This window comes from Cyprinodon variegatus, unplaced genomic scaffold, assembly GCF_000732505.1.
Source record: "Cyprinodon variegatus isolate N-32 unplaced genomic scaffold, C_variegatus-1.0 Scaffold30, whole genome shotgun sequence".
In the NCBI taxonomy this organism is placed as follows: Eukaryota; Metazoa; Chordata; class Actinopteri; order Cyprinodontiformes; family Cyprinodontidae; genus Cyprinodon; species Cyprinodon variegatus.
The window spans coordinates 1,738,062-1,761,755 of record NW_015150483.1 but is presented as its reverse complement, the minus strand read 5'-3'; the positions used below and the strand labels follow the sequence as shown (position 1 = coordinate 1,761,755).

Genomic DNA, 23,694 nt, shown 5'->3' with positions numbered 1-23,694 from the left:
CATGCCGCTCTGATTATACTAAGGAGAATTCACAGTCGCCACCTAGTGGTGTGGAGGAGAACAATTACAGGAGGTTCTGATTAATGTCAGTTTTGGATAGATAGATAGATAGATAGATAGATAGATAGATAGATAGATAGATAGATAGATAGATAGATAGATAGATAGATAGATAGATACTCTATTGATTACATAAACATATTGTTTAAAACCAATTATAACTGAAAATTTGACAAACTATATTTGTAGTCATACTTGTTATCTGCTGCTTTTATTCTCTTCTATTTTATTGTTTAATTCATGTAAAGCATTTTTGAATTATCTTTGTACTGATCTGTGCTATACAAATACACTTGGCTTGCATATGTGGGACTGGAAAACTATATTATATTCTGTCCAAATCCAGGTTTAGTCCGGTTAAATTTGATTGCACAAGTACTGAAAAACTTCAAATTTAAACTTCATTAATGATTTCTAGCATAGAAGATTATCAGTATTAATTTAGTTTATAATACATATCGAATGTATTATGAGTTATCAAATCAATCCATTTCTTTTTTTTTAAGATTTGTTTTATTAATATTAACAGAAGCTTTTACAAGATATTTATGGTGTATAGCAAGCATTTACAGTTATACTGAAAATTGTATTTTATAAAACAAACTTTTTGATATATAGTCTTACAGTCACACCATACAAGGAAGATGATTTTGGATTTTTAATACCAAAAGAAAAAAACGAAACAAAATATAACAAACTTTTCCCCTCCCACCCTCCTTTCTTTATGGCTCTCAATATCCTTTCATTTCTGTACACAACATATCCATCTGAGCACATTCATCTCTATATGATTCAACACACTATTTCTATCAAGGTACATAATTGTTATATAAGAAGAAAAGTTATATAAGAAGAGTCTGCAAAGGGCTAATTTGAAGCCGGTCCAGAAAGGCTCACCCCACCATCGACAGCTGAGGACAGAATGTTCTATGAAGGTGCCCCAGATTTTTTCAAAGATTGCATGTTTTCCTCTAACATTAAACAGTATCTTTTGGGGTGTGCAGTAAGATACAAGCTCATTGATCCATTATCTTACTGATGGGGAATTTCGGATTTCTAATTAACCGGGATACAATTAATTCACTTCAACCAAATTTTCTTTGGAGATGAAAGATTGAGTACCTAACTTTGAATTTGCTTATGGTTAAAGTTAGTTCATGAGATCAAAGTTTATCACATCCAGTGGCAGATCTAGGGGGTGGCTACTTGGGCTGCAGCCCCGGATGTTTCCCCAAGAGCCCTGGATCTCACTTCTGAGCTGATCAGAGTAAAATGTGCAGTACTGGAATTCACCAGAGAGTGACCGCATGTGCAGGAAAGCAGCCTGTAGCATTCTTGTGCAGAAGAAGTCCCCACTAACTGTTGCTAAACAGACTGATGTCCCCCAGGTATGTGAAGCTCTGACTGACTTCCAGACGTTCTTTGTCCTGGAGTTGTATAAAATTCTGTTCCCCTTGTGTCGGGAGCGCGCATTGAAGCCAGAGAGGCGAACATGGCGGATGGGACCATTTTCATTCATGTCAATGTTGTAACATCCAGTTTAATCAGCAGCTGTTGTCTATAAAATTGTAAAATAAATAAATAGACGAGGTCCTTTTAAGCTGTTTTGTGTTATTTTTTAAACGCCAAGAGAATCTGTCTTTTTCCAACTTCTGTCAGTTAAGCCTGACAGAAATAAAAGTCAGAAGTATTTATCATTTTTCACTGCTGATACAGTATAAGAGGACGGAAACTGGCTGATAGCAGGACACAAAAATTAAGATTTCCAGAAAAGATGAGAGAGTAGACTTTCTGGTAAATCCCGTTCTAATGTAAAATATGACAGATTACTGGATTAAAGAAATTTCTAGTATACTACATGCTATCAAACATAACATTTTTTGAGAATTTGGAAACAGTTGCTGTTTATTTCCTAAACATATGGGAGGAGGAGAGGAGAGAATGGATATTTCAGCTGCCTGGAATATTCCGTTCCTCCTCCATAACATGGGAAGGAATTAATTCACCTACAAATCTTTAACTGTGTTTATTCCTCTCATCATCAACAACAAATCCTGTGGATTTGGTGACATTAAATCATTATTTGCCAAAGTTATGAGAGGGAAATCGTATATTTTAGCCACCTGATATAATCCGTTTCCCCTTTGATGATCTTTATGAAATTTCTTTTCTGTTTAAATGTTTATCTAACAATTTACAAATATATTTCAAAAGAAAAGTTCAAACCAAAACAGCTGGACTTCCAAGTTTTCCAAGTTTGAAGATGTTTCGTTTTCCATCCAGAGAGCTTTCTCAATTCAAAATGTCTGAAGTAATGCTATTCCAGACATTTTGAATTGAGAATTGACATATTTTTATTAACTATTTAAGATTTCAAAATATAAAATAATAAATGTTTCAAACATAATATAGAAAAATAATGGCAGTTTCAAAATTCACAGGATTTGTTTAATTTTTCCCATGTTATGGGGGAGCAGATTATATCAGGTGGCTAAAATATATGATTTCCCCTTCATAACTTTGGCAAATAATGATCAAATGTCTCCACAGAGCTTGTTGTTGAAGTAAGAAATAAACACAGTTAAAGACTTGCAGTTAAATGAATTTCTTCCCATGTTATGGAGCTGGAATTTTTATGTGTGATAGTATGTAGTATACTAGAAATTTCTTTAATCCAGTAATCTGTCATATTTTACATTAGAACGGGATTTAGCAGAAAGTCTACACGCTCATCTTCACCCTCGGGGCTAAGCACCTGATCTCCTAGAATCCTAGATCCTCCCCTGATCACATCTATTGTCCATTTATAAAAAATTCAACCAAATGTAAATCACTTATACAACACAATTGATGGCCACCTTTAAGCACCTTTTTTTTGTAAGCATAAAAGCATTCTATTTGTCTGTTGGATGATTTTAGTTTTTAGTTTTAAACACACCTAGATTTTGTTGCTAATACATAATAAAATAACATATTTTGAAAAAACAAAAAAAGGTCAGGTTTTCTTACCCATAACACCACAAAGGTTGTATAAAAACTATTTTAATTACAAAACTGTATTTTGTTTTTTTTTTGACAGTTTTATAACCATAACCAATTTTAAGTTAACATGAAAGGTAGACCAATAATTAATAATTTGAATGGCAGATTGGAACCATGGCTTTAAAGTGCATACCACTGCCTACCGTATCGGATTGTATATGATTACTTAGCGGAAACCTGAAGTAAATTTCGAAGTCAGGATTAAACAATGCAACAAACACGAGAAGGGTCTCAGATAGTTTTTATTTTAAATGGACTGTGCACTTATTTTGAAATCCTTCTTTTGAGTAGTAGTAGTTTTAATATGAAAAGAAAACACCGGAAGCATTTCCAGAATTTTCAAAATTGGCCCCTCCCCCCGCGTCTGCTCCGCCATTTTCCTAAAAGCCAACAGTTCTCTGTGCAGTTACCGTACAGTTTCTCTGTCTGGTAATACCAGCTTTCTTGATTTTTCCTTTACAAATTCAGGTTTGCTAAAACCTTCATCAGCGCATCAAAAATGTCGAGCGAGCAGGGCGACAACAATACCGAGACAACTACCGAGCAGCAGCAGCAGCAGCAGCAGGAGTGAGTCACTTCATAGACGCTTCTTTTGTTGTAGCTAGCTTGGCCTAGTGTTTTTTTTTTTTTTTTTTTAATGCACTTATGTTAGCATTTATATTCAGTTATAACCAAAAAATAAGAACGTTTTAGGTGAAAATGTATACACGCCAATTGTTTTCAAATCGACAAGTTGGATTAAGGTTATTTATTTTTAGACTGAATCTACCAGATATGATGGCGATATGGGATCCGTCTATTTGCTGGCGCTATCTAAGTCGAGTTATTAATTCAGAATACGTATTATACTCGATCGTATTAATTATGGTGGTATCGCAATGCGATGCAAGGGAATGAAAATCCGATTGAAGTTTGAGTTAATTGTACGTTTTAGTTGTTTTTAGGCCTACTGGTGAGGGCCTCGCCATGTGGTTATAGCGTAGTCGTGCAGATTAGCCTTAAATCACTTCATTATTTTGGGGATAAACAGCATATTATCATACTGTTTTCTTTTTTGTTTAACATATTTTAACATTTTTACTTAACATATTTTCATTCATAATAACTATCTCTAAAATTGATTCGAAGTAATAAAGCAGATTGTTGCTTTTGAACTATTATTCTTATTGTTTTTCCCAATCCTTACTGTTTCAGAGAAATCAACGGAAAACCCAAGAATGGGTCCAGTTCCAGCAGGAAGGAGAGACCCCCTAAGAGAGGTGGAGGTGGTCGCTTTGAACCTTATGGCAACTTGAACAAGAGATACCGAGTGTTTGTCAGCAACATCCCCTACGACGTGAAATGGCAAGCCCTCAAGGACCTAATGAAAGAGAAAGGTAAGGTGTTTTGGTAAGATGTAATTGTCTATTTCTAGGTTGTTTTTCCCCCCAAAGAATCTGCATCCAGGGTCAATTGTTTTTGACCATATCACTTCTGTCTTGGAGTGGCACTTCAGATTTTTGGGAGGCATTTGGAACAGCATCATAGACTGAGTTGCACCAAACTTGTGCTGTGAACCTGGATGGAAAATGCAATCACCACCGTTTCCTTTGAGGTGTTTGTGGAGGTTGTACTTATTAAATTAAGTTGACCAATGAGAAAATCCCATGGATTGGGATCCTGACTGGCACAAAGAGGTTTAACCAGAAGAAGTGACTGAACAAAAAGGAAGCAAGACTCATGTTTTGATGCAAGGAATATCTTACTATCAGTTGGAGTATGTTACCATCCGTATATGTTGAATATGTATAAAATGTTGGAAATGTCCAGTTCTACGTAGGCACGTGCTGCAAATTTGAATTCTGCAAAGATGACTTTAGCTTTTATTTGCATGAAGAGTTGAATAGTCATGGAACACCAGTTTGATCATATGTGTCATTAGCCCTGCAATGAATTGTTACGCTAAAGAATGTGATACTAAGGGAACAGTTTTTTTGGGCTAGGAGGGCCAAGTGTTCGTTTTGTGTCAACTGTTGAGTTAAATTGCATTTTCTTTTTTAGGTGTGACCTTGACAAGCAAATGTTTTCTCAGCAGATCTCCATGTTGTGCCACACACAGCTTTTTGCTGGGGATTTCTGTGGGGTACAGGTCTACAAAACAAAGCTGCTTCTTATTGCACTGTCCTTGTTTCGAGGTTTTTGGTCACGGACGTCCATTTATTGAACAGAAATGTGACCTGGGACCCCAGCAGCGGTCACTGTCGATTTGGAAGTGGATATTTTTTAATTAAGTTCCCCCTCTTTTTTAATTTTATTTTTTATGCAGTTCTGAACCATATAAACAGGAATCCTTTTTCCAAGAATTTGTCGAGATTAAGAAGTCGGTATTTTTGTAGTTGTAGATTTAAGCTCAGCTGATGGGGATGTCTTGATGCTTTAGCTCAAGGTTTAAGATGGCACCATTCGACAAAGTACCACTAGGTTTGCCCTGAAATAGGCTAAGGATTTGTATGGGATTTAATTTCAACCTGAAATTTCATGGGTCATAAATGACATGGAGAAGGTGGTCTACAATGTTTTCGCCAAATCAGAAGGCTGTTGGTCATTTCAACAGTTGGTTGCCTCGGTCTATTGCTTTTGTTGTTTCTGGAGAATTCTAACAAGGACAGACTAAGAAGTCTTACAACATGTTTTTGTTAAGAGATCAAAGCTTGTTTTTGTAGACCTGTACCATATTGTGCTGCTGAGGTGCTGGGGGACAGCTCAAGACTCTGGCAGTCAGAGCTCAGTGTCATCGGCCTTCCTCCTTGTTTCTGCTCTAAACCCCCATTGTTCTCTTGGCTTCTCTCCCCTTGGTGTGTGTCGTCTCTGGAATCTGATTTGTAGTGGGTGATGTAACGTACGTGGATCACTTAATGGACGCAGAAGGCAAATCGAGGGTAAGTGCAAATACATACAATCAAAATACACGATTAAACGTAGACAAACATGTGTTTGTCAGCCTTGGTTTCGTTAGCTATATTGCTGGAAATGGTCTCGAATTGTAACGCGGTGGAGTCCTTGAGATGGTAAACTGAGGTGTGTTTTAGGTGGAGTCGTCTGTGCCACTGATTTGAGGCCATTCTGTAGGGTTGATGCTTTTAAAATAGCATTACTTGTATTCAGTCCAGTGGATTGAATTAGCTGATAATTTCCCTTTTGGTTTCTGGATTTGCTCCTTACGACCTTAAGGGGTTAACTCGGTAGGCTGTTGTTACAAAGCTGTTAGATGGTTTTGTTAATTGTAATCACTCAAACCTCTTCATTGGAAAAGATGTCCTTTAAAAATGTTTTACTGGTGTGGAAACCTATTGTTTTGTGGAGTTTCTCCCCTTTTGGATGTTTTGAGAAGAGAAACTGATTTTTTTTGCTATACCTGCTTGGTCGCCGACCGGTTTGGGGAAAATTGTCTAATTTACGTAGCGTTTGCCAAAACTATAAGCCTTTTCTGTATTTGACTTTGGTTTGTGCATGTTTCTATTTTCTACATTTCATTTAAACATTCAGTTAAATACCATCATCTCTAATTTCTTTTCTTAATTTTTTTTTTACTCTGTATTGCCTGTTCTGATGACTTCAATCAAAAGGGTTGTGCGTGAGTACTCAATTTATCTCGTTTGTTTCTATTGGTAATAGAATGCAGCACCCAGCAATTCTCATGTAAAATGTTCTCTGCAGTGTTGTTGAGTTCAGGACGGAAGAACTTATGAGGAAGGCGGTGGAAACTGTCAACAAGTACAACTTCAATGGCCGTCCTCTTAAAGTCAAGGAGGTAAGCTGCGGGGAAAAGTAGGAGAAACAAAATTTGGAGCTGTTCTGTAGAGCTAGGGTCTAGAAAGTTAACACTTGAGTGATGTTTATTTTGTTTGTTTAGGACCCTGATGGTGTCATTGCTCAAAGAGAGATAAGCAAGTCTCAACAGGGAGGTCACCCAGGAGGCCATGGAGGAATGGGGGGCATGGGAGGAATGGGCGGTATGGGAGGTATGGGAGGAATGGGGGGCATGGATCGCATGGGACCTGGATCAGGAGGCCCGATGGTCAACATCCCTCCCAGCCTGTTGAACAACCCCAACATCCCCAATGAAATCATTCATGGTCTTCAGACTGGCAGGATTGGAAGCACTGTATTTGTAGCCAATGTGAGTCATCCAGAGTTTCTTCACTAACTGAAACTAACATAAAATAAAAATTGTACTATTCAGATTAAAACACTTTAAAAACAGTACCTTTTTGGAAAGTAAAATAAAGGACTGGATACAGTCTTAGTTTTACTAACTGATCTCTGTTGTTGCAGCTGGATTACAAAGTGGGATGGAAGAAGCTGAAAGAGGTATTCGGCATGGCAGGTGTTGTCGTGAGGTCGGACATATTGGAGGACAGGGATGGGAAAAGCAGAGGAATGGGCACTGTGACGTTTGAAATGCCCATTGAGGCAGTCCAAGCTGTCTGTATCCTTTTTCATAATGAATGCACATTATTCCTTCTGTTACTGTTCATTGTTTTCTTGCGTTTCCTGTGTTTCCTTAATTATCCTACAGCTATGTTCAACGGGCAGCTCCTGTTTAACAGGACCATGCACGTCAAGCTGGTATATTGATAAACCTTTTGTAACAGATCACTTTTATTGCAATGCTGAGCATTATTTTGAAATGTGATGTCTATTTCAGGATGAGAAATCCCTCCCCAAAGATTTCGGACAACCAGATAGAGGGTCCTCTCTTCCCCGTGAGTACATTTTGAACACATTATTATTAGTTACTGCCTTTATAATAAAATTGTGGATTAAATCACTTAAGCAATAAGAGCAAAAAATCCCTGTGGTTGAATTTTATTCGTGTTTCTGAAAAAAAAAATTGCTTTTCCAATTAAGGTTCGTACATATTTTTGGAAATTAGATTTTGACCCAAATAGCTCTTGGAAAATACAAGTTTTTGCAGACAGAAGTTTAAAGCTTTTCTCTTCTAACCCTGAAACCAGGTGGACTGAGTGGTATTGGTTTAGGCCTGGGTCCCGGTGGTCAGCCAATTGATGCTACCATGCTCAACAGAGGCGGCGGCAACGTTGGTGGGATGGGAAACATGGGCCCCGGAGGTAACAAAATCTGTTTTTGGTTTGTTTCAGCATTAAGACTAGTGAAACTGTGGACTTACAAATGCTTTTCTCTCCTTCAGGAATGGACAACATGGGATTTGGCAATGTGGGCGGTCGCATGGGAGGAGGTAAGTTTTTAGTTGGCATCTGCTCTTAAATTTGAACAACAGATTTGTTGTTAATGCATTTTTTGATGTCTTCAGGAATGGACAACTTTGGTGGAATGAACATGGATCGGTTCGGTTCCTCTGGAATGGGCAGAATGAATGGTGAGTTTTTGGTAGGGACTCCCTAAACACTCCAAAGCAGGCGTGGTAGTCTTCACGTCTTGCTGGATGTTTCTAATGGTTTCATCTCTTGCATTATCAGAGGTGGACCGTGGGATTGGTGGTGCTATTGACAGGGAATTTGGGCGAAATGAAATGGGGATGTCTCGCAATAATTTTGGAGACTCCTTTGAAAGAGGAATGGGTCAGTACTTACTGGATTGTCCCAAAGACCCTGTAAAAAAACAAAGAAAAAAAACAACTTTCTGGAGCTCAGTTGACCATGTCGTGCTGTCTTTTTACTCTCTGCAGGAAATTCCCTTGGGATGGACCGCATGAGCTCTGGAATGGACCGGCTAGGAGGCAGCTTGGACCGGATGGGAGGGATGGATCGGATGGGCATGGAGCGGGTTGATCGTGTGTCTGACCTGGACAGGATGGGGTCCGGGTTTGACCGCATCGGCTCTGGGATGGACCGCCTTGGGCCAGGGATGGACAGGCTTGGACCGGGCCTTGACCGTATGTCATCAAGCATGGACCGCCTCGGCCCTGGAGGATTTGATCGACTTGGCCCATCTAGTTTGGATCGCATGGGGAGCAGCATGGACTTTGGCTCCTCCATGGGTATGGATCGCATGGGCAACACCGGGCTCGACAGGATGGGAAGCAGCTTCGATCGCATGGGATCTGCCGGAGGACTGGACCGTTTCTCTTCTGGTGGCCTTGACCGTATGGGCACTGGCATGGAGCGCATGGGATCTGGCAGTGTTGGCGGTCAGTTTGACCGCTCCGGAGATATGGATCGTGGATTTGGTGGGAATTCCTTTGGAGCAGCTGGAGCCGGAGGACCCGGAAGTGGTGGAGCAAACATGAGGAAGGGATGCCAGATCTTTGTTAGAAATGTAAGTTTGCTGAAATGTTCTTAGTTTAAGAAAAAATTGCCTGAAGTTTATACTTAATCATTTTTTTTTTTTTTTTTCAGCTGCCTTTTGATTTCACTTGGAAAATGCTGAAGGATACCTTTAATACATGTGGTAAGATTTATTTTTTTTTTCCCAGAAGGAAATTGAACATTTAATACTACCAACATTTTTATAAACCTCTCTACTTTGTCTTTGTACAGGTATGGTTCAGTATGCTGATATTAAAATGGAAAATGGAAAATCCAAGGGCTGTGGTATGGTCCGTTTTGACAACCCCGAAACTGCTGAGCGCGCCTGCAGAACCATGAACGGCTATCGCCTGAACGGAAGAGAAATCGACGTTAGGATTGATAGGAATGCTTAATTCACATGTCTGTGTTGCATCAGATTTAGTCCATGATGTTTAAAACGATCTGCATTATCAGATTTGTCTTTCCAGTATACTTTGTTTAGGACATATTTGTAGAATTTCATGTTTTAGTTTCACCTTTTTAGTTAGCAAATTATAGCAATGAATGTGTTTTTAGTTTTTGGTTATTGTACTTTTTAGTGACCAAACTTTTAATTTTTTTTCTGTCATGCATCACCTGTCATTGCCTTTGATCTGTGAGGTGTTTTGCTAAATAAATCTCAAAGATGTATAAATGGGTTTAAGGTCTTTTGTTTTCAACAGGATCATAGATGCAACCTAAAGCTTCTGAATGAATATATTTATCTTGAATTGAATACAATATCACACTGATTATTTAAAAAAAAAAGGAAAAAAAAGCTAATACAGAGAAGAATGCAGCTTATATCAAGGCCTCACGGTCTGGTTAGTTTATAATATAGTTATAAATGGCTTTTAAAGGAAGGTGGCTCTCAATGAGGAGGACCTTGTTACTTTAATGATGTTTACTGCTGGTGTTCTGCCAGATCAGCATACCTATAGCCAATACCCATTTATCCCTTAACTTTTGTATGAAAAATACACTTTAAATTACCTTAACAGGTGTGGATCCCTTTAGTCATCTACAAAAAACAAATTACTTAATTTTTGGCGTTTTAACTTTTTTTTTTGTACATAACTAAAGGGATACTCGCCCGTTGAGTTAGTTTAAAGAGCTTTTTCGTACCAAACAAGAGGGATAAACGGGACTAGCGCATGCGCATTGAGTATGCTGGTCTGACGACACCGGAAGTAATTACAGGCACGGTATCCAAGATGGCGGCTCCCTTGTGTCAGTGTTATCAGGTGAGTTCCTCGGACTTTGTTAATACTCCACATGCAGGGAATATAAAATGACAATAGAGGCGGAATATACGTTTAAGTAGTTTCGTAAATATGGTCGACGTTGAACAACATGACTTTGTTTAACCGACTAGTTTAATGTAGCATTGCTAACTGTGTGTTAGCTGTCATCGAGAAAAGCTGCATTTCTTGGACTATATTTGCCTGAACGAAACAAAAATTAATTAAGGCAAAGAGGGATTTTATAGGTGAAATGTTTTTCTATTCTATGTGTTCTTACAAATGTACTAATCCTCATATTTACCAAGTCCAGGACCTTTTTGTGTGTCTTCAGATATGTGTCAGAAGAGGCTTGGTTGCCTTCCCTTCCTCTCACCTGCTGCTACCGAACAGAACCCATGTTTACAGGACATGTGGACTCTCGAGGTTTCCACAGGTACTAGTACCACATGTGATTCCTTTCTGGAGTGAGAAGCTTTTAAATGGTAATAGCATTTCCAAGTACTGTGGTGTGAGAAAATGGATGCCCCCTTTCAGGATCTATCTGCATGTTTCAGGACATTCAACAAGTAAAAAAAATTAAAGTTAAACAGAAAATGCAGTTTGTAAATATTTTTATTTATAAGGAAAATAGGAAAACCTATGTTTAACACGGAATAAAAGTTATTGCCCCTAAAGCTGATAACTGGTTTTTCAAGCAACAGCAACGACTACAATCAAGGCTTTGCAATAAATCTCGCAGAGCATTGGAGGAATTTAGCCCCACACATATTTTCAGATTTAACCGAACCACACTGGTGGGTTTCTGAGCATGAAGTGGCCTTTTTAAGGTTGTTCCACAGCATTTCAGTGGAGTTTGGGGTTAGGACTTGGACTAGGCCACTCCTAAGTTCCCATTTCAGATCAATGTCCTGCTGCAAAACCCAGATTGAGGACACAGAGATGTCCAGATATCCTCCTTCAGGATATTTTGTCAGACAGCAGAATCTGTGTTTCCATTTATCACAAGTCGTGTTCCACAAGAATCATTCAGAAAAGCCAGACTCGGGCTCCGTATCCTGACCCAAGTGAGGCACATCTCAAGCTACATAATTGGGTTTCACCAAAGCAGACATCCCAAGTTCCAAAAACTCATTTCAAGGAGATACTTATCCCCCCGCCACCCGGGGACAACGGATCTGCACCCTGCCCCATACGTACACACTTAAGGCCAGCAGCTTTTCAACAGCTGTTATTAACTAACAGTCATTTCTTAAACACAAAACAGAACAGTATTAGTCTTTTATTTTCAATAATTTCAATCTTGTAGCCTTGACCATCAGTTGTGCTTTCTGTTTTTCATGGGACTTCCGCATGCAGTGCACCTCGTCACTGTGTCATCATTCCTCACCATGGCTGGTTCTAGACAGGGGCCAACGGGGGCCAGTGTCTAGATCATGTCCTGGTCCCTGTTACGGCCCCTGTACTGAAGACATATTACTTAAAAGAAATTCTAATAAAGATATGCGCTGGAACAGACATCGCTACTGATAGCTCCTTTGGATTTATTCCATTCTTTTCATTACAAATTCTGTTTTACAAATTATTCAAAAACAATAAGGCGATAGCTTCAGTGGGATTGAGTTAAATGTTTTTTAAATGTTAAATGTTTTTTTTTTCCCCACAACAAATAAAAGAAAATGCTAAAATTTTTACAGATGAACTTAGCAGTTTTTCTTGACTTCTAATTCAAATTTATAGAAAACAGTAGTTTTAACTTAAATTAAGTTAAAAAAAATATGTAAAATGCCTAAATTTTAAATGTATTTCAACCTCATAAGAAATAGAATTTCTATTGAACTTAATTGAAAAGTAATTTCACTACATGCAGCTCTCTTAATATATGTGAATACCTTGCCCTGAATTTTAATACATGCTTTTTTGTGCCCCCATGAAAACACGCTGGCCCCCTTCAGGCCCCCTGGTACATTTGGTCTAGATCCACCACTGTTCCTCCCCTTCACTAGACATGGATATACTTTAGTACATTCTGCTGTAAAATTAGTCCTATATTTAGAGGATTGATCCTCTGCCGTTTCCCAGGATGCACAGCTTTAAGTGGTAACTAGTGGTAACTGACTGCCAGAGAGTAACCAGAGAAAATTATTGGACTGATCCAATCAGCTCTCTGACAACCAGTCGCCTGGAACGCTGGTTGAACAGAGCATCACTTTGGACAGATACGCTGCACAGGTTTCAAAGGCAACCTCCTCCTCACACCCCGCTCTCTCTTGTTGTCTGCGCACTCGAAGTAGTTCTAATCCACACATGATGCACGAATTATTGTCCTGCCTGCTCGCTCTCACTCGCATTGAAAAAAACCCACCTCACATAGTCTAAAATCCGGGATAATTTATCCAACTCGCGGGCATCTGTGAACAACTATCTATATCAGGGAGACTCCCGGAACTTCAGGGAGACTTGGGATGTCTGCCAAAGGAATGCCTCGCTTCCTTAATGTCACAAATGCAAGTCGGGTTCAACTAATCAGTGTTCATGGAGTCCATTGACAAACCATGGTAAAATGTCATCATGTCCTTATTTCACCTTCTCAGAGCAGCAGTTCTGGTAGAAGCCTGTCGGAGAAAAGAGATAGCAGGTCATTACTGATAGATTAAATGCATCACCTTTTATATTAGAGAAATTGTTTTTAGAAAATATCCTAATTAAATTTCAACATTTTAACAGTGTCAACTTTGACAACCTTAGCCAATAGTCTTTAAATTAAATCGATATGGATTGGGTTTTTTTCTTTAAATCTATAGGTCTGAAGAGTTTAGACATAGTTTCATTAACTGCTTTTAATTTAGATTTAGTCAGACTTTAGTCAAGAATGTTGCTTGGACAAAAAAACACTGTAGTTGATGAAATAACTTATTTTTTCCACTTTAAAGTAACTTAAAAATGGTTAGTAACACTAGTGGTGAGATGCATACCTGGCCACGGATTAAAACAGAGTCAAAAACACCTCATTCATTAATTGATCTGTCTCTTTATTTTAACACCCCTCAGGTTTTGAAGCATCAAAACATCCCCAAACCATAACACCACCAAAAATTAATAATATATATTTTTTAATTGTGTCACTTTTTGCACTGGATGTAATTACACAGTTTTTTAAAGGACCATTATTTGTGTCATAACTCCAAAGAATATTTTACCAAAAATAAAATGAGACTAACTTTAATGTTATTTTGGCTCAGCAGTGGTTTTGGCCTTTGAACTCAGCCATGGAGGCCATTCTCCTTCTTATAGTGGAGGCATGAACACTGTCTTTAACTGAGATGATCTCAGTTTGGGTCTTTTGTGACCTTGATGAATTACTGTTTTGTTCTTGGGATGATTTCGGCCAGCTGAAAACTCCTAGGAAGGTTCACTGCTTTCTCCACTGTTTTCTCCAATTGTGGACAATAGGTCTCCCTGAGGTTTACTAGATTCCCAAAGCTTTAAGTATGGCTTTATAAACCTTTCCAGACATGTAGATCTAAAGGGCTTTCTATTCTTTCTATATCTGTTCCTGAATTTCTTTGGATCTCGGGCTTTTTTAGGATCTTTTTGGTGAACTTCATTTTTCACTGTCAGACACATCCTTTATAGGTGATTTTATGGTTTAGAACAGCTCTGGCTAAAGTAAATAAACCCAGGTGAGAGAAAGTAGAGTTGTGTTATAACAAGGATAGTTCAATTACTCATTCAGGACCTTGTAGGTTTGAATTAGTTTTTCTTTAAACCAAATCCAGAAACCTTCATTTAAAACAAATCTACATTTTTTTTTTACGTGTGTTGTTTTTGACCAATTTTTAAACTTTTTCTTAAACAAGTGTGAAAAAATATGCAAAATAGAAAGAGACAAATATTTTCTCACACCACTTAATGTTCTGCTTATTCTTTACTGACCCTTTGTGGGGAAATTCAGTAAGTGGCAAAACAAAAAGACAAACGGAAACATACAGGTTCACACATCAGAAAAAAAAGCAAAAAAAATAACTTCAAGACTAAGAACTTTTAATTTTAATCAAAAACAGAAAAAAAAAAAATTGGTTGAGGGAGTATTTGATTTTATCTCCACATCTTGGTTATGAACTTTTCTTCCTTGATTTCTCTCATGTAATCCCAGGAAAGTTAATGAAAGTTTACAGCTGTAACCCCATTAAAAACCCCAAATGGGAACAAATAGTTTCTCTAAGACATTCTACTGTTATGATTGTAAGAGTGCCATAAATGTGTCTTTCTGTTTTAAATCTCATAAATCTAATGTTTTGTTGTGCCTCAGCCTCCTCTTCTTCAGGTGAGGTATATGTCGGGGGACAAGAGTGGAGGGAGAAAAGGTTTCCTTGGGGAATTTTTGGATAACCTAAAGCAGGAGCTGAACAAAAACAAAGAAATGAAAGAAAATATCAAGAAGTTTCGAGAAGAGGCCAAAAAACTTGAAGAGTCAGATGCACTGAAACAAGCTCGGAGGAAATATGTTAGTATCTCTGCCTACACAAAATTACTTTGCACTTGATTTCTTGTTCTGTTCTTTCACTTGATCGTTGCTCCCCCGCACTTTTGTTTCCTAGAAAACAATAGAGTCAGAAACGGTGAAGACCTCCGAGGTCCTGAAGAAGAAACTGGGAACCATTTCAGAGACGGTTAAAGAGGTGAATGTGAAATGCATCTTAAGCTTTTCGCAGCCTTTTTTTTCTCCTGTTTTTTTGTTTTGTTTTTTTTTCTTCACTAAATTGGTATAGACTGTCTTTAATTGTGCTTGCTTATTTGTGTTATGGACAGGGGCTGGAAGAGGTCAGTCGTACAGAAATTGGTAAGAAAATCAAAGAGGGGATGGAGGAAGCAGCCAAAACTGCAAAGACATCGGCAGAATCGGTCTCTAAGAGCGGAGAGATGCTGGGGAAGACTGGTGCGTTCAGAGCAATATCTCAGGTACGAACTTTAACTGAGGGATTTATAATTTTACTATATCCTGACCTAAAGTTAAGTGGCTCTAATTGTCATTTCTCCTAATTTATTTATCACCAAGTTAAATATCAAACAAGATTTAAATTAAACAGACAAATAAGAATTTTGAATGGAAAAATGTTGTATTTATTGTGATGAGCCACCTATTAATGTTTTTTAGAGTGTGGAGAGTGTGAAGAAGGAGATTGGTGACCTTGGCCAAACTGGACCGTACAAACCTCCAGCCCGACTCCGCAAGAGGACAGAGTTCTCATCCAAGGGGGCGGGGGAGGACGGAAAGGTCTTTGAAGCCAATGAGTAAGTGAGTGCCCATTGAGTCCTCTGATACTGAGAGGGAGGATTGCTCCTCTGCGTTACACAAACCAGTTCCGCTCATTTTGCTGTGAGCAGTGAAATGAAAAACTATAGAGTGCTAAGAGTTTATCCACGCAAACACTGATCCATTTCCATCATTAATTCTATCAAGTTCTGCAGTTTTTTTAGGGCAAAGCTTCTTAATCTATGGCGGTGTCTCCTAAAGAGGCAACAATAGATGATCTTTATCTAATAATTTTATGCAGGTATTATTTTGTGTTATAATTAGAGCTGAAACAATTAATTGGATTAATCGATTATTGAAATAATCGTCAATGAATTCAGTAATAATCATTAAGTGGAGTACATAGACTGTGCCTTTAGCAGACAGAGCGACCCACCTTGAGCAGCAATTATACCAAAATTGTAAAAAAAAAAAAAAAAATTATATATATGTATATATATAAGCATTTTGCATTTAAGATAAAAATATTTTTGTCTGTCAATATGTTCTATCCAGAACTCCTCTAATGGAAAACTTTTAGTTTTACCTGGTTTAATTTAGCAAAAAAAAAATCCTCTTTAAGGAACCTTTGACTATCTGATTATTAATTGAAAAATAATCAACAGATGAATCGATTTGCAAAATAATCGTTAGTTGCATCCCGAGTAATAAAGATGTTTGAGCTGAATGACAGCTTTAAATCTGTATCTTTTTAAATCTTTTTTAGGGAAGCTATGGGTGTGGTGCTGCACAAAGACTCAAAGTGGTACCAACAATGGAAAGACTTCAAGGACAACAATGTGGTCTTTAATAGTAAGGGATATTCATCTTTATTTTACTCTTTCTGTGCATCTGTCATTGTTTCCTAATTGTTAGAACATTGTTTTTTTTTTGTCTTTATTATGCAGTATATCGTAAAACGTGTTTTCGTGTATTGTATTATCTTGTGAGCCCAGTAAACTAGCCCCGCCCGGCAGCGGCCAAAATAAATTTTGCCTGTGTAAATTACACATTTAATCTCACATTTAGTCTGGTTTATCAGGCTACTATCTTGTAGCATATTGTACTCAGAGATCCACTGCAGATGTATAAATTTCTATTCTTAATGTTTTCAGTACAATGAACAGATTGGAGCTTCCACTGTTTAGTTCACAATTATATCAGATGATCTAAAGTAACTTATTTCTGTCAGTCCTTATTTCATCTTCAAATGACACAAATAGCATTTTATTCTCACCATTAAACTCACTTTAAGGTCTCTGTATGTAAATATCTGAGATTGTAAGTATTATATTTTTTCTTCAGTCTTTATATAGTCTAATTCGTTCTTTGTTGCCTTAAGGGTTCTTTGAGATGAAGATGAAGTACGATGAGAGCGACAACGTCGTCATTAGAGCTTCTCGTGCTGTCACAGACAAGATGACTGACATCATAGGTAAGAGATCACTGTGTCAGACTTTATAGCGGATTTTCTGATTGTTTTCAAAACCTTGTCAAGGTGCATATTCACTTTATATCTAAACAAAAAAGAAATTATCATCATAGAGTAAAGTTATATAGATGAAGCTTCCATCCTAATAGTGTTTTGATACCATCATCTGTCGACAGAAATATTAGATAGCCTGATGGTGACAACTGGTGCAGCTTCTTGATAGAGCCCAACAGTTCTGTGGTGCATCGCAGTAGAGCGGCTGCCTGCTTTGGTCAAATATTAGTTCATTATTTAATTAAACAATCTCAACTTATTCTCAAACTTTAAATGGGTAAGAAGCCCGGCTCGCTGGCTTGGAGCCGGGCGTGGAATGCGAGCCACCCAGTGGGCCACTTTTGGTAAGCAGAACTGGCGCTGCGGGATGAACCGAACGCCGGGTTAAGGCGCCCGATGCCGACTCTCATCAGACCCCAGAAAAGGTGTTGGTTGATATAGACAGCAGGACGGTAGCCATGGAAGTTGGAATCCGCTAAGGAGTGTGTAAAAACTCACCTGCCGAATCAACTAGCCCTGAAAATGGATGGCGCTGGAGCGTCGGGCCCATACCCGGCCGCCGCAACTCCAACTTACAGTGAATTATCCCCATTGCCTCTTATTAGAACATTATGGGGAAAAAAATCTAATTCAAACAGGGACACAGAATCAGTGTAAGAAATAATCACTCTATTAATAATGACATTGTTAGATTGACTGTAGAGATTTAGGCCCAACACACTTGAGCGGATTGGGAGGAAGACTCCCACCCCTGTTAGCCTCTGTTAGCCTTCATAGTGGATCGTTGCCTTTTCCTACATTTCTCCTGATGAATGTCTTCACTTCCCAGACTGTCATGGGTTCATCAAATTAGTTTCTCTTCTAAAAAGGCAAAAAACAATTTATAATAGTTTCTCTTGTTGATGTTGTTTTTGCTTTATATAACTTACTTTTTTCTCTCTCTCTTTTTGTTTTAAACCAAACGCTTAAAAACTGTTTTGTTTTTGTGTTTCCAATCTTGACTACTGTTTTTGGTGTTTTGTTTTTTTAGGAGGACTGTTTTCAAAGACAGAAATGTCTGAGGTTTTAACAGAGATCTTGAAGGTGGACCCTTCCTTTGATAAAGATTCTTTCCTGAAACAATGTGAACAAGATATCATCCCAAATATTCTGGAGGTATGTTGACCATTTATTCCATTCATGCATATTCTCTGTCAGTTCTTTATTTAAAGTCTGATTGTTCATAAATCTATGGGGAAATTTTACAATTTGAAGAAATAATGACTGTTATAGCGTGTAGTATGGATTTTTTGAATGCTAGATCTTTCCTCCCAAACATGTCGGCATATATGTTTTATTGTGCAGGCGATGATCAGAGGGGAGCTGGAGGTACTGAAGGACTGGTGTTATGAAGCGGTAAGAACATCAGTTGGAGATCTTCTTGGGCCGTTACCAAGCTAATACTGTCCATAGCTCTTAATCATTTGAACTGCATCTACTGAGAATGTGTAGATCTAGTAAAACTGTGTTAAAGGGATTTTGTTTATGATATTTTTCTTTTTCCTTTGGTAAACAGACTTACAGCCAACTCGCACATCCAATTCAGCAAGCCAAAGCCATGGGACTTCAGTTCCACTCTAAGATTCTGGACATAGATAATATAGACGTAAGTCTTAGACTCAATTTTTTCTAGATTAACATTTACTTGATGGATGCTTTGAAACAGGGACTTTAGATCAATTATCCTATAGCTAAAAGATCCCTGATTTACACATTTAAATGCTTTATTAACAAACTCTGGAAGCAGCGATTTGATTCAGCTCAGGATTTTACAGGTTTTTCCACATGTGCTGAAAATGAATTCATGAAATATTAGACACTGTCTTCCTGTTGATATGATAAAAACTAATAGTCACTAAACGTGACTATTAGTTTGCTACTTGGACAAGGTCACATCGCTGAATTTGAATGCCTTTTAAGAACATCAATTACCAGAGTAGATAAGCCAACATATGCTCTATATTTTATTTGATTTGTAGATAAGATTTGATTTCAAATTTGGTTTGTCTAATGGCCTTTATAAGAGGAGATCTGCAAGAAGAAATGCAAATAACACTTAGTAGAAAGTGCTTGAAACTTGACTGACAGCAACACATTTATTAAAATGTTTTTCTGTTACTGATTTGTGGTGCATGCTAGATTGAAGCCTCCACTTCCTGTTTACGTCAGTCATGCATATGTGCCATGCAAGTAGAATTTAGCACTTTTCCACACAAAGTTTACTGCAAAGTCCCGCTATAATTGATTCTGAGCAAGCAAGCTTTCAAGGTCATGATAATTATTTGTTGCAGCTTCATCTTTTTGGCTGTTTTATTTCCTTTTCCAGTTGGCCATGGGGAAGATGATGGAACAGGGTCCAGTGCTGATTATCACCTTCCAGGCTCAGTTGGTCATGGTAATCCGAAACACCAAGGGAGAGGTGGTGGAGGGAGACCCTGTAAGTGGAACGACACACTTTTCATTCAAAAATCAAAACACAATTTTTGTTAATAGTCTTAAGTAAATAGTCTTTGTGCTCAGAACACACTAATTGATTTTCTGCCTATTTTTACCCATAATTCCCACGTTGTGAAAGTCTCAGTTTAGACTACTTGCATTTAATCGGCAGGGTGAAACGACAGAAACATTAAGAGTCTGCACTTGTGTGAGAGGGGCCGACCTGACCTCAGACACATACAGTTCAGTGGAGTGAAATGATCACTGAACAACAGGAAACATGTCGATGATAACAGCCATGAAAAAGGGAGGACAGACATGCCAACAGTTGCAAGAGGAAACATTCTTAATCAAACACCTATTTGTCATACATTCTTTACTTTCTTTATTTACATGACCCAGTCCAAACATTTTATTATCGTTTAAAAATAAATGAAGTTTTTACAGGTTTTCCGCGGTTATAAAAAATCATTAAAAGTCATTAAATTGTAATTTTTTTAACTAAGGCCTTAATTGGCATTAAAATCAATTAAATGTGATTATCGGTGGCTTTTAAATGCTTAAATAAAATAAAAAAGTTTATAAAAACGATTTCGTCAGATATATGAGTTGTAACTGGTTCCGTGTGTTTGTGTGGAACTTCTTCCGGTTGATCGTAAAGCTGTACGTTCGGAAAAGAAGCTCAAGGCGGAGAAAAATGTAGAGAACGGAAAAATGCAAATTTGAACAAAAGTGCCTGGAAAACGAGGAATTGGGGACAAGGCTGCAGCCTGTTGACGGTAAAGATGATGGAGGATTTTGCCGTGTTTTTATATATATATATATATATATATATATATATATATGAGAGTTATGGGTACTTGTTGATGGCATTAAAATTATTTCCAAGAGCATTAAAAAGCATTAAATTAGAGTTCCTTATTCCTGCATAAACCCTGTTTTAGCTGAACCCCCACACTAACAAACTCAGAATTAATGTGACAAAGTATACTGTTAAAACTTACCAAATCACAAGGGAGTTGAAGCTAACGTGTTTTTAATAGCGTCTCTGTCACTATATAGTTGAGCAGCACAGAAAATAGCCTGTCAGATAAATCCCCTAGTCTGTGATCTGTCAGTATATCCAGGTTTTCAGCAAGTGATCAGTCTAGCTGGCCTGATTATGGGAATCCTAATCTTTTTAAAACCATGAAGGTCATTTCTATGTTACATGCAAACAGGTTATAATCAAAGCAATTTAGGTTTGTAAAAACTCACTGAACATATCTCCTATTTCCTTAGCAAGATATTTTCCTCAGTTGAGTTTAATTTACAATTTATTTGCAGTACTCAGTAGGACATTTAGGTGTTCAGTAAAGCCTTTTATTGGCCTAAAAAAAGATTCCGATTCATTTTATGAGCTGTAAATCTGCCATGCTATTTCCTAGGGGAACCTCTGGACTGTTTAAATGACAAAGAGGTCACTCCGTAACATGCAGCTGGCGCCTGCCCAGTTGTTAAGAGTGTAATAGCACTTCAACAGGATGGAAGGCATATAACCCAATCAGTTTTATGTCTTCAATTAAATGTCACCCGATGTCCCTCATGGACTGCTCTAATTTTTACTGAACCAAGCCTTGATGTACCGTAACTCGTGACGAAAAGAGAATATTACCAAGACACAACCTGCATTAAGACTTTCACTGAGCACATTTTACAGAAGAAGTCGTATAAGGGTCTGTAACCAGAATTCATCATTGTCCATTTTGTTTTTTGTTATTTTTTAAAAAGAAAATGAGAGAATATAAAATATCATTATTCAGTTCTTTTGTCCTATTACCCTTCCCTAGATAACCATGTAAAGCCTACATTTGTTTAGCTGCTTTCTCCATATTTAAAATCTGACGACTAGAAACTTTCATTTTAAATCTAAAGGAAATTTCGTATTAGTCAAATTGAATGTAAACAATTGTTTCTTTATGTTTGGTGTACATTTGCTGTATTGCATTGTGAAAAATTGTAACATTTATGTTTTAGGATAAGGTGCTGAGGATGATGTACGTGTGGGCTCTGTGTCGAGACCAGGAAGAATTAAACCCATATGCTGCCTGGAGACTACTGGACATCTCTGCCTCAAGCACTGAGCAGATCCTCTAGGACTCTTTGTTATGCATTAAAAAAAAAAAAAAACACCAACCCAGGGAGAGAACACGCTGTACCTGAACAGACCCAGTAGCTGCCTGGAGAGGAAGAGGAAGACGTACAGGAATCAGCAGATATGGCATGGGCTTATTTCCACACCCGAACACCATGGATCAGTGATGCTAACAACAGTATGCGCCTCATTATGACATTTTTTAAACTATATTTTCCATTGTATAACTTATTTTGAATGTTATGGTTGTTAGTGTCCTTTCCTATGACTCACACTAGAGGGCAGCAGACCACCAAAAACATTCACCATAGCAGGGTTTAGATCACTCGCATTCCTCTTATTCCAAGGAATAATAAACTTATTAATTATGATTCATCTATTTTTTTAGAACACCATGGAAATGCACGTATTCTGATTTCTGAATCATGTGGGTCGAGTTAGTTTCTCTAAAAAGAGCTCCTCCTCTGCTCAGTCCATCACTTCTTTCTCTTCCTTTGATTTGTCCTATTCTGATCGGTGGTGTCGGAGCCAATCAGAGCTCTGCTGTCCTTGCTATTACTCCTGTTTGTATGGTAATCATGATGTATAATTGTTAAACTGTCAACGAGTCTATATTTATTATGAAAAATAACAATTTTTTCAAAAATAAAAGACAAATGAGAAATATTTGTTGGAACTTTTTTTAATGTGTAACATTTAAATGGTACAGTGTTGTTCTACTGCAGTTATAAGTCTTTTTTTTTTTAGCAATTTTTAAATGTTTTTAGCAATGTCTTTTATATTTCTTTTGGGAAAAAGGAAATCCCCTTCCAGATATTTGTATGCAGCATTAGAGCCTTACTTGGAGTTATTTTTTACATATTTCAGGCTTGGCAGTTATTAGCATGCTGTTCATTTAAGGTCTTAACAACAATAAAATGTGCCATTCTGCAGTTTTTTAAATGGTTTTTTTTTTTATCAGGTTGTTGTTAAAACTTCAGTGCCGCTAATGGCTATAAATGTACATCTGGATGCTGTATCTATCAGAGTCACACAGCTTTGAATAATTAGCAGTTAAAAATGTCTTTTTATGGATATGAATAGGACAAAAATGACACCGTAAGCACATTTTCTGTATCTTTAAAGAAAAATTTTGCCAGTGTAGGGGGGAAAAAAGCAGTTTTTGAAAAATACGGCTACATTTCTTACACATATGACTTTTCATAATGACTTATTCCTGATCAGATTTTGGATAGATTTTTCTCAACTTTACTCCACAGTACCTTTCGAAAGACATTAGATTCCCTGAGCCTTTTCACTCATTTAACCAGCAAATATTTATTGTTATACAATAACAAAGTGCAAAACTGTAAGACTTAATTTTTTAGTTAAGAGGTTAGTTAGACATAGTAATAAAAGCGTGAAGACCAAGGAAAACATTCACACAGGCCAGGAAATAGATTCTTAAACTGGTTAAAACGCAGAGGCGGCAAGTGCATTCCTCTAATGCTAGTTATTACACATTCAGTGCTGACTTATTAACCTTTTGCAAGCACTTGTTTCTGGTACGACTGGTCCCTGACAGTAAATGTTATCAATGACCTCTATAGCTGTTATCACAAACTTGGTTTGTACCTAAATTTCTATCTGTTCTCTGCTCAGAATTCAAAGTAATAATCTCAATTTAGCAA

General features: G+C 37.6%; 2 protein-coding genes across 4 annotated transcripts; both read left to right on the top strand.

Moving 5' to 3' along the window:
* The first annotated feature begins 3,444 nt into the window (after positions 1–3,444).
* LOC107100983 (heterogeneous nuclear ribonucleoprotein M-like) lies at positions 3,445–10,019 on the top strand. Of its 3 annotated transcripts, XM_015399702.1 has the most exons (16): positions 3,445–3,669; positions 4,297–4,478; positions 5,968–6,020; positions 6,708–6,715; positions 6,799–6,892; positions 6,995–7,261; positions 7,417–7,570; positions 7,661–7,710; positions 7,790–7,847; positions 8,100–8,213; positions 8,294–8,341; positions 8,417–8,482; positions 8,583–8,684; positions 8,792–9,381; positions 9,462–9,513; positions 9,603–10,019. In XM_015399702.1, exons 1-16 carry the CDS (start codon positions 3,602–3,604, stop codon positions 9,764–9,766), a joined length of 2,070 nt encoding a protein of 689 aa, XP_015255188.1. In that variant the 5' UTR covers positions 3,445–3,601; the 3' UTR covers positions 9,767–10,019. The 3 variants fall into 3 exon arrangements, with proteins under 3 accessions (XP_015255188.1, XP_015255194.1, XP_015255203.1); XM_015399708.1 differs by lacking the exon at positions 8,583–8,684; XM_015399717.1 differs by lacking the exons at positions 3,445–3,669; positions 5,968–6,020.
* A 546-nt stretch (positions 10,020–10,565) lies between these two features.
* timm44 (translocase of inner mitochondrial membrane 44 homolog (yeast)) lies at positions 10,566–22,059 on the top strand. The gene is made up of 13 exons (XM_015400278.1): positions 10,566–10,636; positions 10,968–11,069; positions 14,946–15,140; positions 15,235–15,315; positions 15,446–15,595; positions 15,792–15,928; positions 16,657–16,742; positions 17,272–17,364; positions 18,446–18,570; positions 18,760–18,810; positions 18,971–19,060; positions 19,781–19,891; positions 21,907–22,059. Exons 1-13 carry the CDS (start codon positions 10,607–10,609, stop codon positions 22,024–22,026), a joined length of 1,371 nt encoding a protein of 456 aa, XP_015255764.1. The 5' UTR covers positions 10,566–10,606; the 3' UTR covers positions 22,027–22,059.
* Positions 22,060–23,694: the final 1,635 nt, after the last annotated feature.